The 24,593-nt window shown below is 45.2% G+C and overlaps 2 protein-coding genes across 3 annotated transcripts in view; one reads left to right on the top strand and one right to left on the bottom strand.

Moving 5' to 3' along the window:
- The window catches only part of ENTHD1 (ENTH domain containing 1), a 99,510-nt gene that overhangs the window by 59,088 nt on the left and 15,829 nt on the right, over positions 1-24,593 (bottom strand). Inside the window, exons 2-3 of one of the 2 annotated variants that reach the window (XM_048834638.2) lie at positions 7,095-7,530; positions 1,261-1,470 (exon numbers count right to left, since the gene is read on the bottom strand). In XM_048834638.2, the coding sequence (XP_048690595.2) occupies positions 1,261-1,470; positions 7,095-7,530 (646 nt within the window). Of the gene's footprint in view, positions 1-1,260; positions 1,471-7,094; positions 7,531-24,593 lie in introns of those variants that run through there. The other variant, XR_012666374.1, reaches the window with a different exon arrangement.
- GRAP2 (GRB2 related adaptor protein 2) overlaps positions 9,362-24,593 on the top strand; it is a 63,370-nt gene continuing 48,138 nt past the window's right edge. The window contains exon 1 of the mRNA XM_075124189.1: positions 9,362-9,404. The gene's annotated coding sequence lies outside the window, so the exon portion shown is untranslated. The remainder of the gene's footprint in view (positions 9,405-24,593) is intronic.

The raw sequence follows: 24,593 nt of genomic DNA on the forward strand, positions 1-24,593 counted from the left end.
AAATATCTTGGATTGTTTTTCCATGACATCAAACATTGGCTTATGTACTCTGTCTTCCAAGTGCCAGTTCTGTTCGAATGACACTTGCAGCATTTAGGAGGATTGTCTGAGCAGGATTAACTCCTGGCAATATTAATTAAACACAAGTCCTCCCTTACTTTCATTTTATAATTTAACAAAATTTTATGTGGACTTATTTACTCATGGATGGATAGCCTTGATGCTTTTTAGATTCTCACGTATAATATGGATAAAGGCAGGACTCAAACCTCTGAAAATAAATGTACCTGTAACAGGCCATCTTTCTCCGTTTGTTGGCATAGAGCCACATTGGTTTAGTTCACACCAGGATACAGTCACCTTATTCACACGTTATTTCACTGTGGATACCATCTGACAATTCAGTCTGAAAGGAATGATCAGCCTGAACATTGGGGATTTTTTTTTTAAAACACAGCCCAATTTAAAGAATCAACTTCTTCCTTTTTCCTATATATGTTGTACAGTTTGGATGAATTTCAGTAGTCTCAAAACTGAAGACTGTCAGTACTGTCTGGAGTCAAGCATAATGCCACACTGGTGTGCTATTACTCCCTCTCCCTCACCTCTACCAGTGTGTTTCAATACTGATCTCTACAGGATTCCTGTTATTCCAGTTTTGCCATCTTGACCTTGGTTCTGCTAATGTACCTAATTCTTACTCACTGCACCCTTTCCTATTTAAGTCCCTATATCCTTGCACTGCTCTGCTTGTTCCATAACACTGACAGGCAGTATTTCTTGCTATTCCAGTACTAGTACCCTCCATACATCTCTGCCAATGCACCTCAGTGCTGACCTACAGCACCTCTTTGCTATTCCAAATCTGGGTCCCCTATGGACTTTTATCAAATTACCACCATTATCCCCTGATATTTCAGTCCTGAGTAAAGATTATTAATCATACCACGCCATGCAAAATGGGGGTGGAGATTGTCTGAGAAAACGACATGTTCACTAGTAAATACGTTAGAATACCACAAAACCCCAAAGTCCATTTCATTTGAGATTGACAAATGAAAAGGTAGTGCAGAAAGACCCATCATTTTGCTCCTGCAAACTTCGCCTCCTCTCTTGACTCTTAAGCCCTTCATCGCTACATCCTGCAGTGTAATCTTTTTAGATTGTTTACTGAAATGCAAAGCCCACCCGCAAATCCCACCCACCCGTGGCTAAAGTATTGGCACATGTAAATTTGCAGTTTAAGCCTGAGGTGCTTACCTTGAAGTTTGAGTGAATCAGGAAGCTCTGGTATGGGCTCAGAGGCAGACATTGTTGGTAAACAGTCCTTGGTAGTGGTCTTCTTAGGCAATAGCATTGCATAGGAGGTCCGCTGCCTAGTTCTACGTGCTATCTCACGTTCATTATGTAGCAGTTGGTCATCTGTTAACAAGGCACTGACTTGCTTAGACTTTTCTCTGATGTGATAACCTGTTGAAGTAATTAGGTTTAATTTAAAGAAAAGAAATACTTGGTAAATATGTTAGAAAGCCACCATCCCATTCTGTAATGAGGATCAACTGGATATATCATGGGCCCCAGCAACTACAGAAAAGTGCAAATTGCTAAGGATGCTGAGCTATTTATAACCATAGAACAATGAGCCAAAAAAACAAGATCTCAGTAAGCAGTTGTCTTTAGTAGACTTACTTTGTAAGCATCTGACAAGAGTTTAAGACACTGCATGTGTGGTTCATAAACTGAAGTATGTTTTTAGGTTAAGGTCTTTGAGGTTTTTCCTCCCTTTATTTCTTCCAAGGACCAGCTTTGTAGCAGCCCATTATTCTGGCTAAATGCTATTAGCAGGATGCTATTCCTTTGGTCAGAAAAGTGTTCAAACAGAATTCCTCCTTGCCTCTTTGGTGCCTTAGTGTATTGTCTCTGTCGGGCCTTGCCAGTCCATAAGCTCTGAGCCTTCTGTATGGCAGTGCAAAACACTGCCACCAGTAGGCTGGCACAAGTATGTAGGGTTTTTCTAATAAATTTGGCTATGGTTGTGTGTAGTGACAAGGGAGTATTAGTGTCAATGTGAGTTATAGGGAACAAAGAAAGACGCTGAAGTGCTTTTCATCTTCAATCTCTGGAAAAGATTGTCAAGCCCAAAAATGCTAGGGTCCAAGGAAGATGTGAAGGATTAAAGATCTCTTTCAGAAGAGACGACATTATCCTATCAAAATGAATTTGTCTAGAGAGGGAAAAAGACACACTTTTTTTGTATTCTTCTAAAAAATCTACTGTGTTTAGCATGTGTTTAAACCATAGGTGCCGACTTCTTCTGGCGCCGATGGGTGCTCGACCCCCCTCTGCCCCCGGCCTCGCCCTGACTCCACCCCGCCCTTCTCCCTCCTGCCCCCATTCCAACCCCTTCCCCAAATCCCCGCTCCGCCTCCTCCCTGAGTGCGCCACGTTCCCGCTCCTCCCTCCTAGAGCTTGCTACAGCTGTTTGGTGGCGGCAAGCACTGGGAGGTAGGCGGAGGAGTGGGGACATGGTGCGCTCAGGGGAGGAGGCAGAGGTGAGATGAGGTGGGGCGGGGAGCTTGGCTGCTGGTGGGTGCAGAGCACCCACTAATTTTTCCCCGTGGGTGCTCCAGCCCTGGAGCATCCACGGAGTCGGCGCCTATCTGTGAAACAACATCCCCAAACTACCAGCTGTAATGGAGTCAGTTAAATAAAGCTGTTGATTCTGCTTAGGAGATTCACAGGTCTGAATTCATTGAGGGGCTGGTACAGCAATGAAACAGAAAGGTGCATCAAATTCACTGTTTGCAATAGTTATCAGGGAAACAAACATAGAGACGACTGTATGTCATGATGATCCTTCTTATACTGGCAGGACCCTGGGAGGTGGAAGGGACGAGGGAATGTTGCTCCTCTTTCTGGTGTTTTGAGTGGGGAACCTTAACACGTGACTGAATCCCTCTGTTGGCAGGTATCAGGCATTGGTACTCCGTATCTTCTGTGTTTCTAGATCTATCTTACTGAGGTACACATAATTATAAGAATCCAGTATTAAGATGTTCTACTAATGTATATTACTCTCTCTCCCCCCATAACTGCTTCAAACATTGAATTTGATAGCTCCTCTAATCTCAAAGTCGTATGACCCACCAAGTGAATTCTGTCCTGGCATTCTCCTAAGTAGAGTGACCAGCTTTATTTAATTTATTGTATTTGAAGCTGATAGTTTCAGGATGTTGTTTCTGTTAACTGGGATGTCCAGGCACTGCAAACTGACATTACATAACTCAGTCAGTGGATTTCCACTGGGTTTGTTCTGCGATTTGACCTGCATACCACCACAGATTTAAACAGTGGTGAGATGGAGACACTTTCTCCTTTGTTGAGACAGCTGTGAGAGCACCACTGAAATGCTGATTGTCATGCAACAATTCTAGTTTTCATAAATCTGAGTCCCATGACCCTCAGATTCTTGTAGTATGATTAAATGGTCTTGAATTTATTTAATCTCATTCTCATAGCAATATGAAATGAAGCAACATCATTATGCACTGCTGCAACATCATTACATGAAAACTGAGCTATAGCAGTGTCATGATTTAGCATCATGGTGTGATCATTTTGTCCTGCAGGACAGATACAAATAGTTGGCATTTCAAAGCTAGTAGGAGCAGTATTAAGCTTTTATCAGCTGGAATTCACTTTTACATACATCACATGGGAACATGAATTGCCCAGTGTGATAGGCCCATCACTGCCAATAATTCATCTAATTTACTATGGTAAGGTGGATGCATGGTTGGATCTCAGAGCCAACAGGCCAGTAGCTTCATCTACCAGCTCATGCTGCTCCCAGCAGTGCTGCATTCTTATTAATAATTTAATCTTGTCTTTGAAGTTCAGCTCCTAGCAGTTTGCCTCCTTTTTTCTCATTTTCTTTCACTTCTGTTTAAAATTATAATGGTCCATTTCAACAAAATTAACTGTAATTTCATGGATCAGCACATCAGGAATAAGTTTTATACATAATACTATAATCCATGTAGTTGTTTCCCCAAAAGCAAATTGACTAGATGAGCAATTCTGTCTCCTGTGTAAATAACCCTGGTTCTAATTAAGACCTATGTTATTTCAGGGGTTTTTTTGGTTTTAGTATTTTCTGGCAATTTGTGGGTATGGCAGTTTTTTTAAAGGAAATGTTTACCAAATATAACATGAGGGTAATAATATAACCTAGTTTTTACATAGTACTTTTCATCAGTATATCTCAAAGTACTTTACAAAGGAGGGTAAATATCATTATCTCCTTTTCACAGATGGGGAAACAGGTTCAGGAGGTGAAGTGACTTGCCCAAGGTCACCCAGGAGGACAGTGGCTGAATCAGGTTTTCTGGGTTCCAGTCCAGTGTGTTATCTACTAGGTCATACTGCCTCCCCTCGTTAATTTTATTTACTTTTAACTAACCCCTCCCCCATGCTTTTATCCATGTTTCATTCTTCATTACAGTATACTTAAACTGGCTTTTTTTTTTTAAATTAATTTAGTCCTCATGGAAGTTTCCAGACTGATAAAACCTAACACAGGTAAGTCTTCTATTTATATGTACAACAGGTGCATCATGGGCAGTGACAGGATAAGATTCCTACACCACCCTATCAATATGTCATCAGTAATACCCTGGAAAAATCACTTCTAGGGCTAGATGATGGGAAGTTTGTTTATTGTGGCCTCTATTCAGTTTCACCGTCTCCCTGTTGAGATTGCCAGCCAGTGGATCAATTAGTATGAAACTGGGTGGTTCTTTTTGTAATATGTACACTTTTCTGCTATGAATTGGACTGCAGCTTCCAATTTATTTCACAAAGGTCACTAAACATATATTGGATGGTAAGAACTTTCAGTTGTTACCAACCTGTCCCAGACTGCATAGGCGCCAACTTCCCCTCTTTCCCGTGGGTGCTCGATCCCCGCCCCCACTCCACTCCTTCCATGAGGCCCCGTGGAGTCGGCGCCTATGCCAGACTGGAACCGGAGACCTAGAGATTATGGTGATAATAAAGATAAAAGGCCACATATCCCAGTTCCCTATGCCATCAAATTCTCAAACTGACTTTACTTTCATTATTCCTGAGGTGGGCCAGTGTACTCAAGTTCTGATGGCAAACATGCCCAAAGGCAAACATCAAGTTTTAAATATGATAAATTTCACTGGCATACTGACCTGAAATCTATTAGTCTAGCATGATCCAACCCTGCACTAATGACAAATTTAATTATATTATTGTAACCATTATTTAGTGGCTCAGTAACCCTTAAGAACATAAGAATAGCCATACTGGGTCAGACCAATGGTCCATCTAGCCCAGTATCCTGTCTTCTGACAATGGTCAATGCCAGGTGCTTCAGAGGGAATAAACAGAACAGGTAATCATCAAGTGATCCATCCCGTGTTGCCCTTCCCAGATTCTGGCAAACAGAGGCTAGGGTCACTTCAGAGCATGATTTTGCATCCCTGCCCATCCTGGCTAATAACCATTGATGGGTCTATCCTCCATGAACTTCTTAACCAAGGCCTTTGATATGCCATATCAGGGCTAAATACTACATGCTGTAGTTCCTTCAGCATTTGCCTCTGAGTTACGGTACACATGGCATACTACTGAGGGTATATCTATGCAGCAGCTGGAAGTGTGCTTCCTAGAACAGGTAGACAGCCATGCGTTAGCTCTGGTCAAGCTTGTACGCTAAAAATAGCTGTGGGCTAGCTGCCCAAGTACAATCCTGAATGACCCCGTGGGTACATGCTCAGATGGCTAGCCTGAGTTCCCACAGCCACACTGCTGTTTTTAGCACAATAGTGTGACAAAGTCAGGCCCCACGGCTGCAAGAGGGTCCTGAAAGGCCGATATATTAGCCCAGAAGGTTACAGGCCCTTTTTCCTACAAGCTGAGAAGGGATTACCTCAGGTCAATTAGGGACACCTGAATCCAATTAAGGGCTGCCTGGGGCCTTTAAAAACCCCTCCTCTGGGGAGAGAGAGACAAGCTACTGCCAGGCTACTGTCAGCAGGGAAACAAGCTCTTCCAGGCTGAGAGGCTGTGCTCCTTCCCATAGGGGAACAGCCAAACCCAAGTGCCTGCTGGGGGAAGGACTGACACCCCAGGGCAAGCAACAGGATGATACCCTGCCCCAGGGAGGAGGCAGGGAAGGTATCCCATTTTGTTTTTGTGTTTACGAGACTGTTTCCTTTTTGTTTGGTGAAGGATCACCTCTTAGGCCGACCCTGGGGCCTACCCTGAAAACACAGCCAAAGGAGCACAGAAAGTGGAAGGCAAAGTGTGGCTGATTTACCCCAGGCCTGCCATCGCCAGAGGGAGAAGTGGTAAGTCTGACGAGACGAAGGAGGTGCCTTGCCACAATAGCTTGAGCAGAACTAGCATGTGTCTGTCCACCAACACTGGGAAGCCCCCTCTCAACTGCTATGTAGACATACCCTTCATGCCTTAAGAGGCACTGCACTGAGCAGCCATATCAGTTACACCACTGTCTTATTAATGTTCTTATATTCTGAGGTTTGTAGCTAAATCGTTGCTACCTCACAGTCTTCTCCCCTTAGGTTTCCGTATACTGTCAAGAGAATTTCTATGTGAAGTACTACACCCTCATATCTACAGTCTAACATATTTCAATATATATTTTATAGTCAGGTATTATGGTATACTCTTGCGTATTCTCATCTCACCATTTTTCAGAAATGGCATGCTAATCTTCTCCCAGTTCCAAGCATTCCACCTCACCCATATTTGCATTTAAACGTCTTTCAACAGTGCATAAGCACACGGGTTGAAATTCTGGCCTCTTTGACCTCAATAGTGCTGGGATTTTACCCTTTCTTTTTATATGTGAGAGATGGGAGCATTTTTAGGTATCCTTTTTTTCGCTACCATGGTAAATTGCTCCTCCATATCCCCTTCCTGTGCATTTTCCTTCAGTGCAGCCATAATTACTTGCTATATTTTCCCCAGCAATTAGTTTAAATAATCCCCCCAAAAACCTTCTTAATTTTAATTGACAGGCCTTGTCAAGCTACATTTACCTTGATCCTTTCCAGCCTCATCTATATAATGAAAGTCCTTTAATGTCTGAATGTTAAAGAGCCCCTCTTGACAATGCTGTATGACTTTCTTTGATCCATTCTTGATGAGATAATCCAAGAGCATGAGGGATTTATACACATGCCTCCAGTTCTTTCCCTGGTCGTTCATCCTGTGCCATATCATGTTCATAATCTCCAAAAGAGAAACTGTATTGTATGTCAGGTCACTGATCTCTAACATTAGTGAACTAGAGGGACCCCATGGGTCATTAGAGGTTGCTTCCCTGACTTTAACCTCAGAATCAGAATAATTTTTCACAAAGTTCTTCATGTGCCTCCTGAGTGCCATGGAGATGACAGGTTGCTCAGCTGATAAAGTAGGTAAGAGACGCCTGTGCTGCTGTCCCTGTCTCCACCTCAGCAAACCACAATGATTCTGCAAACAGAACAATACAAGGAACACGTGTAACTTGTTATCCACTCAACATTTTGGAGGAAGAGGGGAAGGCTGATATAATGATCAGTTTCTTAACAATAGGGGCCAGCGAACATTGGGAGCACTATGATTGCAATCATAGAGCATTACCTTCTGGTCCTACCTAGCCCAAAAAGGAGACCCATCCTACTTGTCCCTAACCAGAAGTATGGCAACTATGATTAATGGCCGCAAGGGTGAGAATACAGTGAAGGGGATACTTAGGTTCTCCTTAGGAAAGACTGCAGTAGGGCAACAAACTGGAAGGAAGATGACCTGTGTTCTACTTAACGGCCTTGTTATTAATTTGCTGACCTTGGGCAAGACACTTAATCTCTCTGTACTTCAGTTTACTCATCTGTATAAGTGTTAAATATAGTTATTAGTGATCATTATTTATTATTAGGTGTTTGTCAAGAATAGTAAAGTCACTGAAGGTGGAAGAAGGGATAGAACATTTAATTATCTAGCAAACTTAACTAAAACTAGACCATACCTTCCATTGTTAAACCAGAGCTCCAGGTCGCTTGTATGGTGCCCCTGTAGTTAGTACTTTGCTCACACATACAAGAGACCAGAGTTCAAATACCAGATTCAGACTTGGGCCTGCAGAAGTTAAATTATACTGCCAGGGCAGTGTATGCATGCAGGGAGGAAATGGTCTCATGTCACTCTGCAGTGACCCTTCTCTCTTCTGCTCCTCTAAATTGGAGAGGGAGGGTAGAGGAAGGAAAAACAGGGTTCCATTTAGCTGAGGACTGCTCTGCTAAACTGAATAGAGATTCTCTACTGATCATCTTGGATTTGTCAGCTTTCACAGCTGGCATACGCAACAGGGGGGTGTATTTTAGTTGAGGCAGTGATAGCATAAAAAGGGAACACAGCCTCCAAACAATTTAAACAAAGCCTGCGAATTGTCAATTCACAGCTTTATGAGATGAACCCATTCCCCTTCCTTCTTTTCATTAGTTATCATGAGGTGGGTAGGTCTCTGTGCAGTTCCCAACTGAGTCACCAGCAAAGGCTGTCATGATCATGTATCAAATTGATTTCAAGCCCTGACAAGTGCCCAGCCACAATGAGGGAGACAATGTGTAATCAGATTTTATGCACACAAAAGGCAAAATATTAAAATTCATAACAAATGTGTTTGTTTTCCACCTTGCTTCCCCACATCCACCAACACCTTTGTCCACTCCGACTTCTATTATTTTGATTGATTCATTCAATGTTGGATTTTTAACACAATGGCAGGGATAGGCATGAATCTGAAGCAAAACACCAAATGTTACCTTTTCAATTTTTAAAATAAAGAAGATAATTAACCTTTTTATCAAAGTATACACAACTTCAAGTAAGTTGGATGGAAAATATATTGGTTTAATTAAGATATTGTAGAGGGCGATAGCTGCAAGTGCTGGGAACCTGGAGAGCAAAAAGAATCTGTCTGAGGACGGTACTGCATAGTTTACAACTCCCTGCTTCTCTTTCTTGTTTGCACTTCAAATGGAGTCAATTTTTATCTGTCTCACTCCTGCAGAGAAAAAACTGATTTTATAGTATGTTTCAATGAAGCTATTAAAAATTTCAATCACAGCAGGTGTCATAACCATACTGCTAAGGGTAGCCTAGAATTCCTCCTTACCTGTAAGGGGTTAAGAAGTTCAAATAACCTGGTTGGCACCTGACCAAAAGGACCAATGGGGAAAGAATATACTTTCAAATCTTGTGGGGGAGGCTTTGTTTTGGTGTGTTCTCTTGGGAAGCAGAGAAGCATCAGGTCAGAAAACTCCTTCTCCTATAAACCATCCTAAAAGTCTCTCAGATTACAAATTGTAAGTAAAAGCCCGGCAAGGCGTGTTACATTATCTTTTGTTCTGCTTGTAAATTTTTCCTTTGCTGGAGGGAGGTTTACTCCTGGTTTTTGTAACTTTAAAACTAAGCCTAGAGGAAATTCTGCTGTGTTTTTGAATCTTTTGTTACCCTGTAAAGTTATTTTCCATCCTGATTTTACAGAGGTGATTTTTACCTTTTTTTAAAATAAAATCCTTCTTTTAAAAACCTGACTGATTTCTCTATTGTCCTAAGACCCAGGGGTTTGGGTCTGCGATTACTTTGTAACCAATTGGTTAGGATATTATTCTCAAGCCTTCCCAGGAAAGGGGGTGTAAGGGCTTGGGGGAATAGGAACTCCAAGTGGTCCTTTCCCTGATTCTTTGTTAAATCACTTGGAGGTGGCAACATACCATCCAAGGGCAAAGAATTTGTGCCTTGGGGAAGTTTTAACCTAAGCTGGTAAAAATAAGCTTAGGGGTTCTTTCATGAGGGTCCCCACATCTGTACCCTAGAATTCAGAGTGGGGAGGGAACCCTGACATGGTGGTAGTGGTGGGATCATTTTGAACCAAAAGCACAGAGCTTAGGATTTTAAAAGGCTTTTTTTTTTTCTCTCTCCTTTTGGCTGCTTGAGAAGCAGGGAGGTTTTTTTTAAAGCTGGGAGCACCTGGAGTGTTTTTTCTCTGCCTGAGGGCAGGGTAGTTAACCTCCTGCAGGGGAATTCACAAGTGTTTTTTTTTTTTTCTTTCTAGCTCTCGGGTAGGCTAGATTAAACACAGAAAGGCTAGGATGGCTGACAGTGACGTCCAAAAGAAATTAGAATTAGCCAGATTCGAAGCTGATAAGAGACAAAAAGAACATGATAGATGGATGGAGGCAGAAAAATCTGCCCACAAGAGAGCTATGGAGGCCCAGAAGCATGCTCAGGAGGAGAGGGAAAGAGAGAGGAAGCATGAACTGGAGGATAAAGAAAGAGAGAGGAAGCATGAACTGGAGTTAGAGACAAAACGCTTAGAGATGGAAAGGGCTAAGCAGAATATACCAGACAACCCTAGCAATCCTTCTCCAGATACTGCTTCCTATCCCAAAAAGTTCCCCACCTACAAGGCAGGTGATTCATAGATTCATAGATATTTAGGTCAGAAGAGACCATTATGATCATCTAGTCTGACCTCCTGCACAACGCAGGCCACAGAATTTCACCCACCACTCCTGCAAAAAACCTCACACCTATATCTGTGCTATTGAAGTCCTCAAATCGTAGTTTAAAGACTTCAAGGAGCAGAGAATCCTCCAGCAAGTGACCCGTGCCCCATGCTACAGAGGAAGGAGAAAAACCTCCAGGGCCTCTTCCAATCTGCCTTGGAGGAAAATTCCTTCCCGACCCCAAATATGGCGATCAGCTAAACCCTGAGAATATGGGCAAGATTCATCAGCCAGATACTACAGAAAATACTTTCCTGGGTAACTCGGATCCCTCCCCATCTAATATCCCAGATGATACTGAGGCCTTCTTAGAAAATTTCAAAAGGGTCTGCCTTGGATACAGCATCTCTACAGACCGGTACATGGTGGAGCTGAGGCCACAGCTCAGTGGATCCTTAGCAGAGGTGGCGGCTGAAATGTCTAAGAAACACATGAACAGTTATGAACTTTTTTAGAAAAAAAAAAGCCAGAATCAAAATGGGGCTAACACCCGAGCAAGCCTGTCAGCGGTTCAGAGCCCTAAAGTGGAAACCGGACATAGCATTTTCCTGACACGCCTACCACATTGTAAAAAATTGGGATGCCTGGATATCAGGAGCCAGCATTAAATCTCGGGAAGATCTGTCTTTCCTAATGCAAATGGAGCAGTTCTTAGAGGGTGTTCCTGAGGAAATAAAAAGGTATATCATAAATGGGAAGCCCAAAACTGTAATCGAGGCGGAGGATATTGGAACCAAATGGGTGGAGGTGGCGAAAAAGAAAAAAACTAGTAGCACTTGGAGCGGATATCAGAAGGGGCAACCCAAGACAACACTCTATCTCCAGGGGCAGCCCAAGGCCCCATCTACATCCCAAGGAAAAACCCAAACACCTTATCGTCACCCAACACCCGTCTCCAGCAACCCACCTCATCCCAGTAGCCAGTCAGCTAGACGATGTTTTAAATATAATGAGCTGGGGCATGTGAAGGCCAACTGCCCCAAGAACCCCAACAGACTGCAGTTCATTACACCAGAGTCACACCAAAGGTCCTCAGGCCCAGATGCCTCCCAGAGCGAAGGGAAGCTGTGAGTGTGGGCGGGAAGAAGGTTATCGCGTGGAGGGACACTGGAGCACAAGTGTCAGCTATCTACCAATCCTTAGTGGACCCCAACTTAATTAACCCAGAGTCCAAGTGATGATTCAACCCTTCAAGTCAAACTCTTTTGACTTTCCTACAGCCAAGTTGCCTGTCCAGTACAAGGGCTGGTCAGAAATGTGGACTTTTGCAGTCTATGGTGATTATCCCATTCCCATGCTGCTGGGGGAAGACTTGGCCAACCATGTGATGCGAGCCAAGAGGGTGGGAATGGTCACCCACAGCCAGGTGAAGTGAGGTGTCACACCTAGCTCTGTTCTTGAGCCTTCAACAAGGGCCCAGTCTGTGTTACCAGAGACCCAGACTGAGGTGGTGGAACAGGACCCCATGCCAATGTCTGCGACAGCAGTCATGGGTCCAGCCGCAGAGACCCAGCCAGAGCCAGTCCCAAAACCGGAACTGGCAGAGCAACCAGTACCAGAACCATTGCCAGCACTGAGTCCAGTGCTTGCAACCCCATCTACAGCTCCAACACCAGAGGGCACCACTGAGCCTGCACTGGCAGCAGCAGCAGATAACCCTACACAAGAGGCTCAGCCAGAGCCTGAAATACCACACAGTGCACCAGCGGAGGGCGGTTCACAGTCAATGGAAACAGCCCCATCACCTGCATCACTTCCAGAGGGACCAAGCCCAGATCCACAATCCAGTGAGGAACTGATGTCTCCAGCATCAAAGGAGCAGTTCCTAGCTGAACAGGAAGCAGATGAAAGCCTTCAGGAAGCTTAGACGGTGGCACGGAGCAACCCACCACCTATCAGCTCTTCTAATAGATCCCAGTTTGTTGTAGAAAGAGGACTTTTATACAAGAAAACTCTTTCTGGTGGGCACCAGAAAGACTGGCATCCTCAGAGACAGTTGGTAGTGCCAACTAAGTACCGGGTAAAGCTCTTGAGCTTAGCCCACGATCATCCAAGTGGCCATGCTGGGGTGAACAGGACCAAAGACTGTTTGGGGAGGTCCTTCCACTGGGAGGGAATGGGCAAGGATGTTTCTACCTATGTCCAGTCTTGTGAGGTGTGCCAAAAAGTGGGAAAACCCCAAGACCAGGTCAAAGCCCTTCTCCAGCCACTCCCCAGAATTGAAGTTCCATTTCAGCGAGTAGCTGTGAATATTCTGGGTCCTTTCCCAAAAAAAAACACCAAGTGGAAAGCAGTACATATTGACTTTCATGGATTTTGCCACTCAATGGCTGGAAGCAGTAGCTCTAAGCAACACCAGGGCTAAAAGTGTGTGCCAGGCATTAACAGACATTTTTGTAGGTTGGCCCTCCAACATCCTTACAGATTCGGGAACTAATTTCCTGGCAGAAACCATGAAAAGCCTTTGGGAAGCTCATGGGGTGAACCACTTGGTTGCCACCCGTTACCACCATCAAACAAATGGCCTGGTGGAGAAGTTTAATGAAACTTTGGGGGCCATGATACATGAATTCGTAAATGAGCACTCCAACAATTGGAACCTAGTGTTGCAACAGTTGCTCTTTGCCTACAGGGCTATATCACATCCCACTTTAGGGTTTTCACCATTTGAACTTGTGTATGGCCATGAGGTTAAGGGGTCATTACAGTTGGTGAAGCAGCAATGGGAGGGGTTTACACTTTCTCCAGGAACTAACATTCTGGACTTCGTAAACACCCTCTGAAACACCCTCCGACCCTCTTTAGCCTTTGCTAAAAAAAACCCTAAAAGATGCTCAAAAAGAGCAAAAGGCCTGGTATGATAAACATGCCAGAGAACCTTCTGTTAAAGTCAGGGACCAGGTCACGGTCTTGAAGGCACTCCAGATCCATAAAATGAAAGTGTCGTGGGAAGGGCCATTTACAGTCCAGGAGCACCTGGGAGCTGTTAACTATCTCATATCATCCCCCACCTCAAACCTAAAGCCTAAGGTGTACCATATTAATTCTCTAAAGCCCTTTTATTCCAGAGAATTAAGGGTTTGTCAGTTTACAGCCCAGGGAGGAGATGAAGCTAAGTGGCCTAAAGGTGTCTACTACGACGGAAAAAGTGATGGTGGCGTGGAAGAGGTGAACCTCTCAATGACCCTCGTACATATGCAGCACCAGCAAATCAAGGATCTGTGCACTAGCTTTGAGCCGATGTCCTCGGCCACCCCAGGATGGACCGAACGGGCATACCACTCCATTGACACAGGTAATGCTCACCTATTTAGAGCCCAACTGTACCAGGTGTCTCCTCAAGCCAAAATTGCTATAGAACAGGAGATCCAGGACACGCTATAGATGGGTGTAATCTGCCCTTCTAACAGTGCATGGGCATCTCCAGTGGTTCTAGATCCCAAACCAGATGGGGAGATACATTTTTGAGTGGACTACCATAAGCTAAATGCTGTAACTCGCCCAGACAACTATCCAGTGCCACGCACAAATAAGCAATTGGAGAAACTTGGACGTGCCCAGTTCATCTCTACCTTAGACTTAACCAAGGGGTACTGGCAAGTACCGCTGGATGAATCTGCCAAGGAAAGTCAGCCTTCATAGAATCATAGAATCATAGAATATCAGGGTTGGAAGGGACCCCAGAAGGTCATCTAGTCCAACCCCCTGCTCAAAGCAGGACCAATTCCCAGTTAAATCATCCCAGCCAGGGCTTTGTCAAGCCTGACCTTAAAAACCTCTAAGGAAGGAGATTCTACCACCTCCCTAGGTAACGCATTCCAGTGTTTCACCACCCTCTTAGTGAAAAAGTTTTTCCTAATATCCAATCTAAACCTCCCCCACTGCAACTTGAGACCATTACTCCTCGTTCTGTCATCTGCTACCATTGAGAACAGTCTAGAGCCATCCTCTTTGGAACCCCCTTTCAGGTAGTTGAAAGCAGCTATCAAATCCCCCCTCATTCTTCTCTTCTGCAGGCTAAACAATCCCAGCTCCCTCAGCCTCTCCTCATAACTCATGTGTTCCAGTCGCCTAATCATTTTTGTTGCCCTTCGCTGGACTCTCTCCAATTTATCCACATCCTTCTTGAAGTGTGGGGCCCAAAACTGGACACAGTACTCCAGATGAGGCCTCACCAATGTCGAATAGAGGGGAACGATCACGTCCCTCGATCTGCTCGCTATATCCCTACTTATACATCCCAAAATGCCATTGGCCTTCTTGGCAACAAGGGCACACTGCTGACTCATATCCAGCTTCTCGTCCACTCTCACCCCTAGGTCCTTTTCCGCAGAACTGCTGCCTAGCCATTCGGTCCCTAGTCTGTAGCTGTGCATTGGGTTCTTCCGTCCTAAGTGCAGGACCCTGCACTTATCCTTATTGAACCTCATCAGATTTCTTTTGGCCCAATCCTCCAATTTGTCTAGGTCTTTCTGTATCCTATCCCTCCCCTCCAGCGTATCTACCACTCCTCCCAGTTTAGTATCATCCGCAAATTTGCTGAGAGTGCAATCCACACCATCCTCCAGATCATTTATGAAGATATTGAACAAAACCGGCCCCAGGACCGACCCTTGGGGTACTCCACTTGATACCGGCTGTGTCAAGGTTCCTCCCCCACTCTGAACTCTAGGGTACAGATGTGGGGACCTGCATGAAAAAACCCCCTAAGCTTATCTTTACCAGCTTAGGTCAAAACTTCCCCAAGGTACAAAATATTACACCCGTTATCCTTGGAATGGCCGCTACCACCACCAAACTAATACTGGTTACTGGGGAAGAGCTGTTTGGACGCATCTTTCCCCCCAAAATACTTCCCAAAACCTTGCACCCCACTTCCTGGACAAGGTTTGGTAAAAAGCCTCACCAATTTGCCTAGGTGACTACAGACCCAGACCCTTGGATCTTAAGAACAATGAACAATCCTCCCAACACTTGCACCCCCCCTTTCCTGGGAAATGTTGGATAAAAAGCCTCACCAATTTGCATAGGTGACCACAGACCCAAACCCTTGGATCTGAGAACAATGAAAAAGCATTCAGTTTTTACAAGAAGACTTTTAATAAAAAATAGAAGTAAATAGAAATAAAGAAATCCCCCCTATAAAATCAGGATGGTAGATATCTTACAGGGTAATTAGATTCAAAAACATAGAGAACCCCTCTAGGCAAAACCTTAAGTTACAAAAAAGATGCACAGACAGAAATAGTTATTCTATTCAGCACAATGCTTTTCTCAGCCATTTAAAGGAATCATAATCTAACACATACCTAGCTAGATTACTTACTAAAAGTTCTAAGACTCCATTCCTGTTCTGTCTCTGGCAAGAGCAGCATACAGACAGACACAGACCCTTTGTTCCTCTCCCTGCTCCCAGCTTTTGAAAGTATCTTGTCTCCTCATTGGTCATTTTGGTCAGGTGCCAGCGAGGTTACCTTTAGCTTCTTAACCCTTTACAGGTGAGAGGAGCTTTCCCCTGGCCAGGAGGGATTTCAAAGGGGTTTACCCTTCCCTTTATATTTATGACACGCCCCCCAAATCTCAGCTAGGGTGAAACACTGGCTGGGATTTCTTCCTGGAGCTCTAGGAAAACAGAGTTAATAAGACACATGCATCTCTAAATATACTACCAAGTACATAAAGACTAACAATATTTTCCACATCTCAAGGACGATTTTAACCAGTTGATTCTGGGAAACTTTCACGGGAGAGTGCATCAGCCACTTTGTTAGAAGCTCCTGAGATGTGTTGGATGTCGAAATCAAAATCTTGGAGAGCTAAACTCCACCGAAGAAGTTTTTTGTTAGTTTCTTTGACGGTGTGAAGCCACTTTAGTGCAGCATGGTCGGTTTGCAGGTGGAAACGCCATCCCCAAACATATGGGCGTAGCTTTTCCAGAGCGTAGACAATGGCATAACATTCTTTTTCAGTGACTGACCAGTTGCTTTCCCTCTCAGACAGTTTTTTGCTGAGAAACACTACAGGGTGGAATTCTTGATCAGGTCCTTTCTGCATTAAAACTGCTCCCACACCACGCTCGGATGCATCTGTGGTTACTAGGAACGGTTTGTCAAAGTCTGGGGCCCTTAGTACAGGGTCAGACATGAGTGTCGCTTTAAGCTTGTTAAAGGCCTTCTGACACTTTCCGGTCCACTGAACAGCATTTGGCTGTTTCTTTTTGGTTAGGTCTGTCAGTGGGGCAGCGATTTGGCTGTAGTGCGGTACAAATCGTCTGTAATAACCGGCCAAGCCTAAGAAGGATTGAACCTGTTTCTTTGACTTTGGGACAGGCCACTTTTGGATAGCATCCACTTTGGCCTGTAGGGGGCTGATAGTTCCTTGACCCACCTGGTGTCCAAGGTAAGTCACTCTGTTTAGGCCTATTTGACACTTCTTAGCCTTAACAGTTAGTCCTGCCTCCCTTATGCGCTCAAGGACTTTTTGTAGATGTTCCAGGTGGTCTGCCCAGGAATCCGAAAATATGGCCACGTCGTCAAGGTAGGCGACTGCATATTCTCCTAATCCCGCTAGGAGACCATCTACAAGTCTTTGGAAAGTGGCGGGTGCATTTCGCAGCCCGAAAGGGAGTACATTAAATTCATACAGCCCGAGATGTGTGATGAAGGCTGACCTTTCCTTGGCAGATTCATCTAGCGGTACCTGCCAGTACCCCTTGGTTAAGTCCAAGGTAGAGATGAACTGGGCCCGTCCCAGTTTCTCTAATAGTTCATCTGTGCGTGGCATTGGATAGTTGTCTGGGCGAGTTACAGCATTTAGCTTACGGTAGTCCACGCAAAAACGTATTTCCCCATCTGGTTTGGGAACTAGAACCACTGGAGATGCCCATGCACTTTCAGAGGGGCGGATTACCCCCATCTGTAACATATCCTGGATCTCCCGTTCTATAGCAGTTTTAGCTTGAGGAGACACCCAGTAAGGTTGGACCCTAATTGGGTGAGCATTACCTGTGTCAATGGAGTGGTATGCCCGTTCAGTCAGTCCTGGGGTGGCTGAGAACGTTGGCGCGTAGCTAGTGCACAGCTCCTGGATCTGCTGTCGCTGCATACGCCCAAGGGTCATGGAGAGGTTCACCTCTTCCACACCACCAGCACATTTCCCTTCGTAGTAAACACCTTCAGGCCATTCAGCGTCGTCTCCTCCCTGGGCTGTAAACTGACAAACCTTTAATTCTCTGGAATAAAAGGGCTTTAGAGAATTAATATGGTACACCTTAGGCTTTCGGTTGGAGGTGGGGAATGCTATGAGATAATTAACAGCTCCCAGGCGCTCCTGGACCGTGAATGGCCCTTCCCACGATGCTTCCATTTTATGGGCCTGGAGCGCCTTTAAGACCATGACCTGGTCTCCTACTTTGAAGGAACGCTCTCTGGCATGTTTATCATACCAGGCTTTTTGCTCTTTTTGAGCATCCTGTAAGTTTTCTCTAGCAAGGGCTAAAGAGGTTCGGAGGGTGTTCTGTAGGTTGGTTACAAAGTCCAGAATGTTAGTTCCTGGAGACGGTGTAAATCCCTCCCATTGCTGCTTCACCAACTGCAATGGCCCCTTAACCTCACGGCCATATACAAGTTCAAATGGGGAAAACCCTAAACTGGGATGTGGTACAGCTCTGTAGGCAAAGAGCAACTGCTGCAACACTAGGTCCCAATCATTGGAGTGCTCATTTACGAATTTACGTATCATGGCCCCCAAAGTTCCATTAAACTTCTCCACCATGCCATTTGTTTGATGGTGGTAAGGAGTGGCAACCAAATGATTTACCCCATGAGCTTCCCAAAGGTTTTTCATAGTTCCTGCCAGGAAATTAGTCCCTGCATCTGTGAGGATGTCGGAGGGCCAACCTACCCTGGCAAAAATGTCTGCTAGTGCCTGACACACACTTTTAGCCCTGGTGTTGCTTAGAGCTACTGCTTCCGGCCATCGGGTGGCAAAATCCATGAAAGTCAGTATGTACTGCTTTCCTCTGGGTGTCTTTTTCGGAAAAGGACCCAGAATATCCACAGCTACTCGCTGAAATGGAACTTCAATGATGGGGAGTGGTTGTAGAGGGGCTTTGACCTGGTCTTGGGGTTTTCCCACTCTTTGGCACACCTCACAAGACTGGACATAGGTAGAAACATCCTTGCCCATTCCCTCCCAGTGGAATGACCCCCCCAAACGGTCTTTGGTCCTGTTCACCCCAGCATGGCCACTAGGGTGATCATGGGCTAAGCTCAAGAGCTTGGCCCGGTATTTAGTTGGAACTACCAACTGTCTCTGAGGATGCCAGTCTTCCTGGTGTCCACCAGAAAGAGTTTCCTTGTATAAAAGTCCTCTTTCTATAACAAACCTGGATCGATTAGAAGAGCTGAGAGGCGGTGGGTTGCTCCGTGCCGCCGTCCAAGCTCTCTGGAGGCTTTCATCTGCTTCCTGTTCGGTCTGGAACTGTTCCCTTGATGCTGGAGACATCAGTTCCTCACGGGATTGTGGACCTAGGCTTGGTCCCTCTGGAAGCGATATAGGGGATGGAGCTGTTTCTGTTGACTGTGAACCGCTCTCCGCTGGTGCACTATGTTGGGATTCAGGCTCCGGCTGAGCCTCTTGTGTAGGGTTATCGGCTGCTGCCAGTTCAGGTTCGGTGGGGCCCTCTGGTGTTGAGGTTGCAAGTACTGGATTCAGTGCTGACACGGGGTCTGGTGTTGGTTGTTCGGCTGGTTCCGGTTTTAGGACTGGTTCCGTCTGGGTCTCTGGGACTGGATCCACTACTGCTGTTGCAGACATTGGCCTGGGGTCCAGGTCCATCACCTCTGACCGGGTCCTGATAGAAGTTTCCGGAACAGAGCTAGGCCTCACGGCTTGTTTAGCCTGGCTGCGGGTGACCGTTCCCACCCTCTTGGCCTGTTTCACATGATTGGCCAAGTCTTCCCCCAACAGCATGGGGATGGGATAATCATCATAGACTGAAAAAGTCCACATTCCTGACCAGCCCTTGTACTGGACAGGCAACTTGGCTGTAGGCAAATTGAAAGAGTTGGACTTGAAGGGTTGAATCGTCACTTGGATCTCTGGGTTGATTAAATTGGGGTCCACTAAGGAAGCATGGATAGCTGACACTTGTGCTCCGGTGTCCCTCCACGCGGTGACCTTCTTCCCGCCCACACTCACAGTTTCCCTCCGCTCCAAGGGTATCTGGGAGGTATCTGGGCCTGTGGACCTCTGGTGTGATTCCGGTGCAATGAACTGTAATCTGTTGGGGTTCTTGGGGCAGTTGGCCTTTACATGCCCCAGCTCGTTACACTTAAAACATCGTCCAGCTGACGGGTCACTGGGGCGAGGAGGGTTGCTGGAGAACGGGGTGGTGGGACGATAAGGGGTCTGGAGGGTTCTTTGGGAGGTAGGTGGGGCTTTGGGCGGCCCCCGGTAATAGGGTGTGGTCTGGGGTGGTCCCTTCTGGTCTCCGCTCCAACTGCGACCAGTTTTCTTCTTCTCTGCCACCTCCACCCATCTGGCTCCAATCTCTCCTGCCTCGATTACAGTTTTGGGTTTCCCATCTAGGATGTATCTTTCTATTTCCTCAGGAACACCCTCTAAGAATTGTTCCATTTGCATTAGGAAGGGCAAATTTACTGGAGATTCAACACTTGCTCCTGATATCCAGGCATCCCAATGTTTCACAATGTGGTAGGCATGTCGGGTAAATGACATGTCTGGTTTCCCCCTTAGGGCTCTGAACCTCCGACGAGACTGCTCGGGTGTTATCCCCATTCTGACTCTCGCCTTGGATTTAAACAGTTCATACTTGTTCATGTGTTCTTTAGGCATTTCAGCTGCCACCTCAGCTAAGGGTCCACTGAGCTGCGGCCTCAGCTCTACCATGTATTGGTCAGTAGAGATGTTGTACCCAAGGCAGGCCCTTTCGAAGTTCTCTAAGAAGGCCTCAGTATCATCACCTGCCTTGTAGGTGGGGAACTTTCTGGGATGGAAAGTGGTACCTGGAGAAGGATTGCTAGGGTTTGTTGGTATATTCTGCTGGGCCTTTATCTTCTCCACCTCCTCCACATGCTTCCTCTTTTTTTCCTTCTCCTCCAGTTCTTTGGCCCTTGCTTCCATTTCTTTGTCCCTTGCTTCCATTTCCCTCTTGTGGGCAGCCTCTTGGTGTTGTTCTGCCTCCCTTTCTTGTTCCTTCTTCAGCTGCATGAGTTCTATCTGTCTTTCATGTTCCCTTTGTCTTTCCTCAGCCTGAAATTTGGCTAATTCGAGCTGTAGTCAAGCCGCGGATTTGGCCATTCTAACCTCTCTGTTTTTACTAACTTTACACCCGAGGTTTAGAAATAAACAAACAAAACTTGGCTGTAAAATTTTGCTGTGCTGGAATAGAATACCTATTCTCTGATAGTTATTGTCAGCCTACAGAAAAAGACAATTCCCTTGTCTCTGCTCTGGGCCCAAATTAAAGCAAAAAACCTCCAACTACTTGGAAACCTGCTTACCCAGCCCAAAGAAAAAGCAAATGGGTAGAACACACACACCCTATTTACTTTTAGGAAGAAAAGAAAAAAAAACCTCTGGGTTGGAAGATTTCCCTGCAGGAGTTAAGTACCCTGCCTCCAGGCAAAGAAAACCTGCAATTCACAAGATAATCCCCTTTTGTCTCTGCTTGGCCACAAAGCAGAGAGAAACCAAGCTGCTTTCAGTTTCAAAGCTGCTTTCTGGACTTTCTTTCCAAAGAAAAAAAAAATTTCCTTTTTAAAATCTGTATTTCTAGTTCAAAAAATCTCAACTGGATCTCAAAATGATTTCAGGTTAATCCCACCACTATGCCACCATGTCTAGGTTCCTCCCCCACTCTGAACTCTAGGGTACAGATGTGGGGACCTGCATGAAAAACCTCCTAAGCTTATCTTTACCAGCTTAGGTCAAAACTTCCCCAAGGTACAAAATATTCCACCCGTTGTCCTTGGACTGGCCGCTACCACCATCAAACTAATACTGGTTACTGGGGAAGAGCTGTTTGGACGCGTCCTTCCCCCCAAAATACTTCCCAAAACCTTGCACCCCACTTCCTGGACAAGGTTTGGTAAAAAGCCTCACCAATTTGCCTAGGTGACTACAGACCCAGACCCTTGGATCTTAAGAACAATGAACAATCCTCCCAACACTTGCACCCCCCCTTTCCTGGGAAATGTTGGATAAAAAGCCTCACCAATTTGCATAGGTGACCACAGACCCAAACCCTTGGATCTGAGAACAATGAAAAAGCATTCAGTTTTTACAAGAAGACTTTTAATAAAAAATAGAAGTAAATAGAAATAAAGAAATCCCCCCTATAAAATCAGGATGGTAGATATCTTACAGGGTAATTAGATTCAAAAACATAGAGAACCCCTCTAGGCAAAACCTTAAGTTACAAAAAAGATGCACAGACAGAAATAGTTATTCTATTCAGCACAATGCTTTTCTCAGCCATTTAAAGGAATCATAATCTAACACATACCTAGCTAGATTACTTACTAAAAGTTCTAAGACTCCATTCCTGTTCTGTCTCTGGCAAGAGCAGCATACAGACAGACACAGACCCTTTGTTCCTCTCCCTGCTCCCAGCTTTTGAAAGTATCTTGTCTCCTCATTGGTCATTTTGGTCAGGTGCCAGCGAGGTTACCTTTAGCTTCTTAACCCTTTACAGGTGAGAGGAGCTTTCCCCTGGCCAGGAGGGATTTCAAAGGGGTTTACCCTTCCCTTTATATTTATGACAGGCTGCCAACTAGATATGGAGCCATTGATCACTACCCGTTGAGCCCGACAATCTAGCCAGCTTTCTACCCACCTTGTAGTGCATTCATCCAGCCCATACTTCCTTAACTTGCTGACAAGAATACTGTGGGAGACAGGCCAGTCCTTGCCTACAGACAGCCCCGCAACCTGAAGCAAATACTCACCAACAACCACATACCACACAACAGAACCACTAACCCAGGAACTTATCCTTGCAACAAAGCCCGTTGCCAATTGTGCCCACATATCTATTCAGGGGACACCATCACAGGGCCTAATAACATCAGCCACACTATCAGAGGCTCGTTCACCTGCACATCCACCAATGTGATATATGCCATCATGTGCCAGCAATGCCCCTCTGCCATGTACATTGGTCAAACTGGACAGTCTCTACGTAAAAGAATAAATGGACACAAATCAGATGTCAAGAATTATCACATTCATAAACCAGTCGGAGAACACTTCAATCTCTCTGGTCACGCAATCACAGACATGAAGGTCGCTATCTTAAAACAAAAAAACTTCAAATCCAGACTCCAGCGAGAAACTGCTGAATTGGAATTCATTTGCAAATTGGATACTATTAATTTAGGCTTAAATAGAGACTGGGAGTGGCTAAGTCATTATGCAAGGTAGCCTGTTTCCTCTTGTTTTTTCCTACCCCCCCCCCCCGATGTTCTGGTTTAACTTGGATTTAAACTTGGAGAGTGGTCAGTTTAGATGAGCTATTACCAGCAGGAGAGTGAGTTTGTGTGTGTATGGGGGTGGGGGGGATGTGAGAAAACCTGGATCTATGCAGGAAATAGCCCGACTTGATTATGTAAAGAGTTGTCACTTTGGATGGGCTAGCACCAGCAGGAGAGTGAATTTGTGTGGGGGGGTGGAGGGTGAGAAAACCTGGATTTGTGCTGGAAATGGCCCACCTGTTGATCACTTTAGATAAGCTATTACCAGCAGGAGAGTGGGGTGGGAGGAGGTATTGTTTCATATTCTCTGTGTGTATATAAAGTCTGCTGCAGTTTCCACGGTAAACATCTGATGAAGTGAGCTGTAGCTCACGAAAGCTCATGCTCAAATAAATTGGTTAGTCTCTAAGGTGCCACAAGTACTCCTTTTCTTTTTGTGGGAGACCGTGTCAAAAGCTTTGCTAAAGTCAAGAAACAATACATCCACTGCTTTCCCTTCATCCACAGAACCAGTCATCTCATCATAAAAGGCGATTAGATTAGTCAGGCATGACCTTCCCTTGGTGAATCCATGCTGGCTGTTCCTGATCACTTTCCTCTCATGCAAGTGCTTCAGGATTGATTCTTTGAGGACCTGCTCCATGATTTTTCCAGGGACTGAGGTGAGGCTGACTGGCCTGTAGTTCCCAGGATCCTCCTTCTTCTCTTTCATCACGCATGTAGAGCTGTATAAATTTAATGTGCTCCCTTTCGAGCTGCAAAATGCACCCGCCGCTTTCCAAAAACTTGTAGATAGTCTCCTAGCAGGATTGGAAAAATCTGCAGTCACCTACCTTGATGATGTGGCCATCTTTTCTGATTCATGGGCAGAACACCTGGAGCATCTGCAAAAATGAGCGCATAAGGGAGGCAGGGCTAACTGTTAAGCCTAAAAAGTGTCAAATAGGCCTAAACAGAATGACTTACCTTGGACACCAAGTGGGTCAAGGAACTGTCAATCCCCTACAGGCCAAAGTGGATGCTATCCAAAAATGGGCTGTCCCAAAGTCAAAGAAACAGGTCCAATCCTTCTTAGACTTGGCTGGATATTACAGGCAATTTGTACCGCACTACAGCCAAATCGTTGCCCCACTGACAAACCTAACCAAAAAGAAACAGCCAAATGCAGTTCAGTGAACTAAAAAGTGTCTGAAGGCCTTTAACCAGCTTAAAGCAACACTCATGTCTAACCCTGTGCTAAGGGCCCCAAACTTTAACAAACTTTCCTAGTAACCACAAATGCGTACAAGCATGGAGTGAAAGCAGTTTTAATGCAGGAAGAATCAGATCAAAAATTCCATCCTGTCGTGTTTTTCAGCAACAAACTGTCTGAGAGGGAATGTCACTGGTCAACCAGCAAAAAGAAATGTTACGCCATTGTGTACGCTCTGAAAAAGCTACGCCCATATGTTTGGGGACAGCGTTTCCACCTGCAAACAGACCATGC

The sequence above is a fragment of the Caretta caretta genome, chromosome 1 (genome assembly GCF_965140235.1).
Source record: "Caretta caretta isolate rCarCar2 chromosome 1, rCarCar1.hap1, whole genome shotgun sequence".
Taxonomy (NCBI): domain Eukaryota; kingdom Metazoa; phylum Chordata; order Testudines; family Cheloniidae; genus Caretta; species Caretta caretta.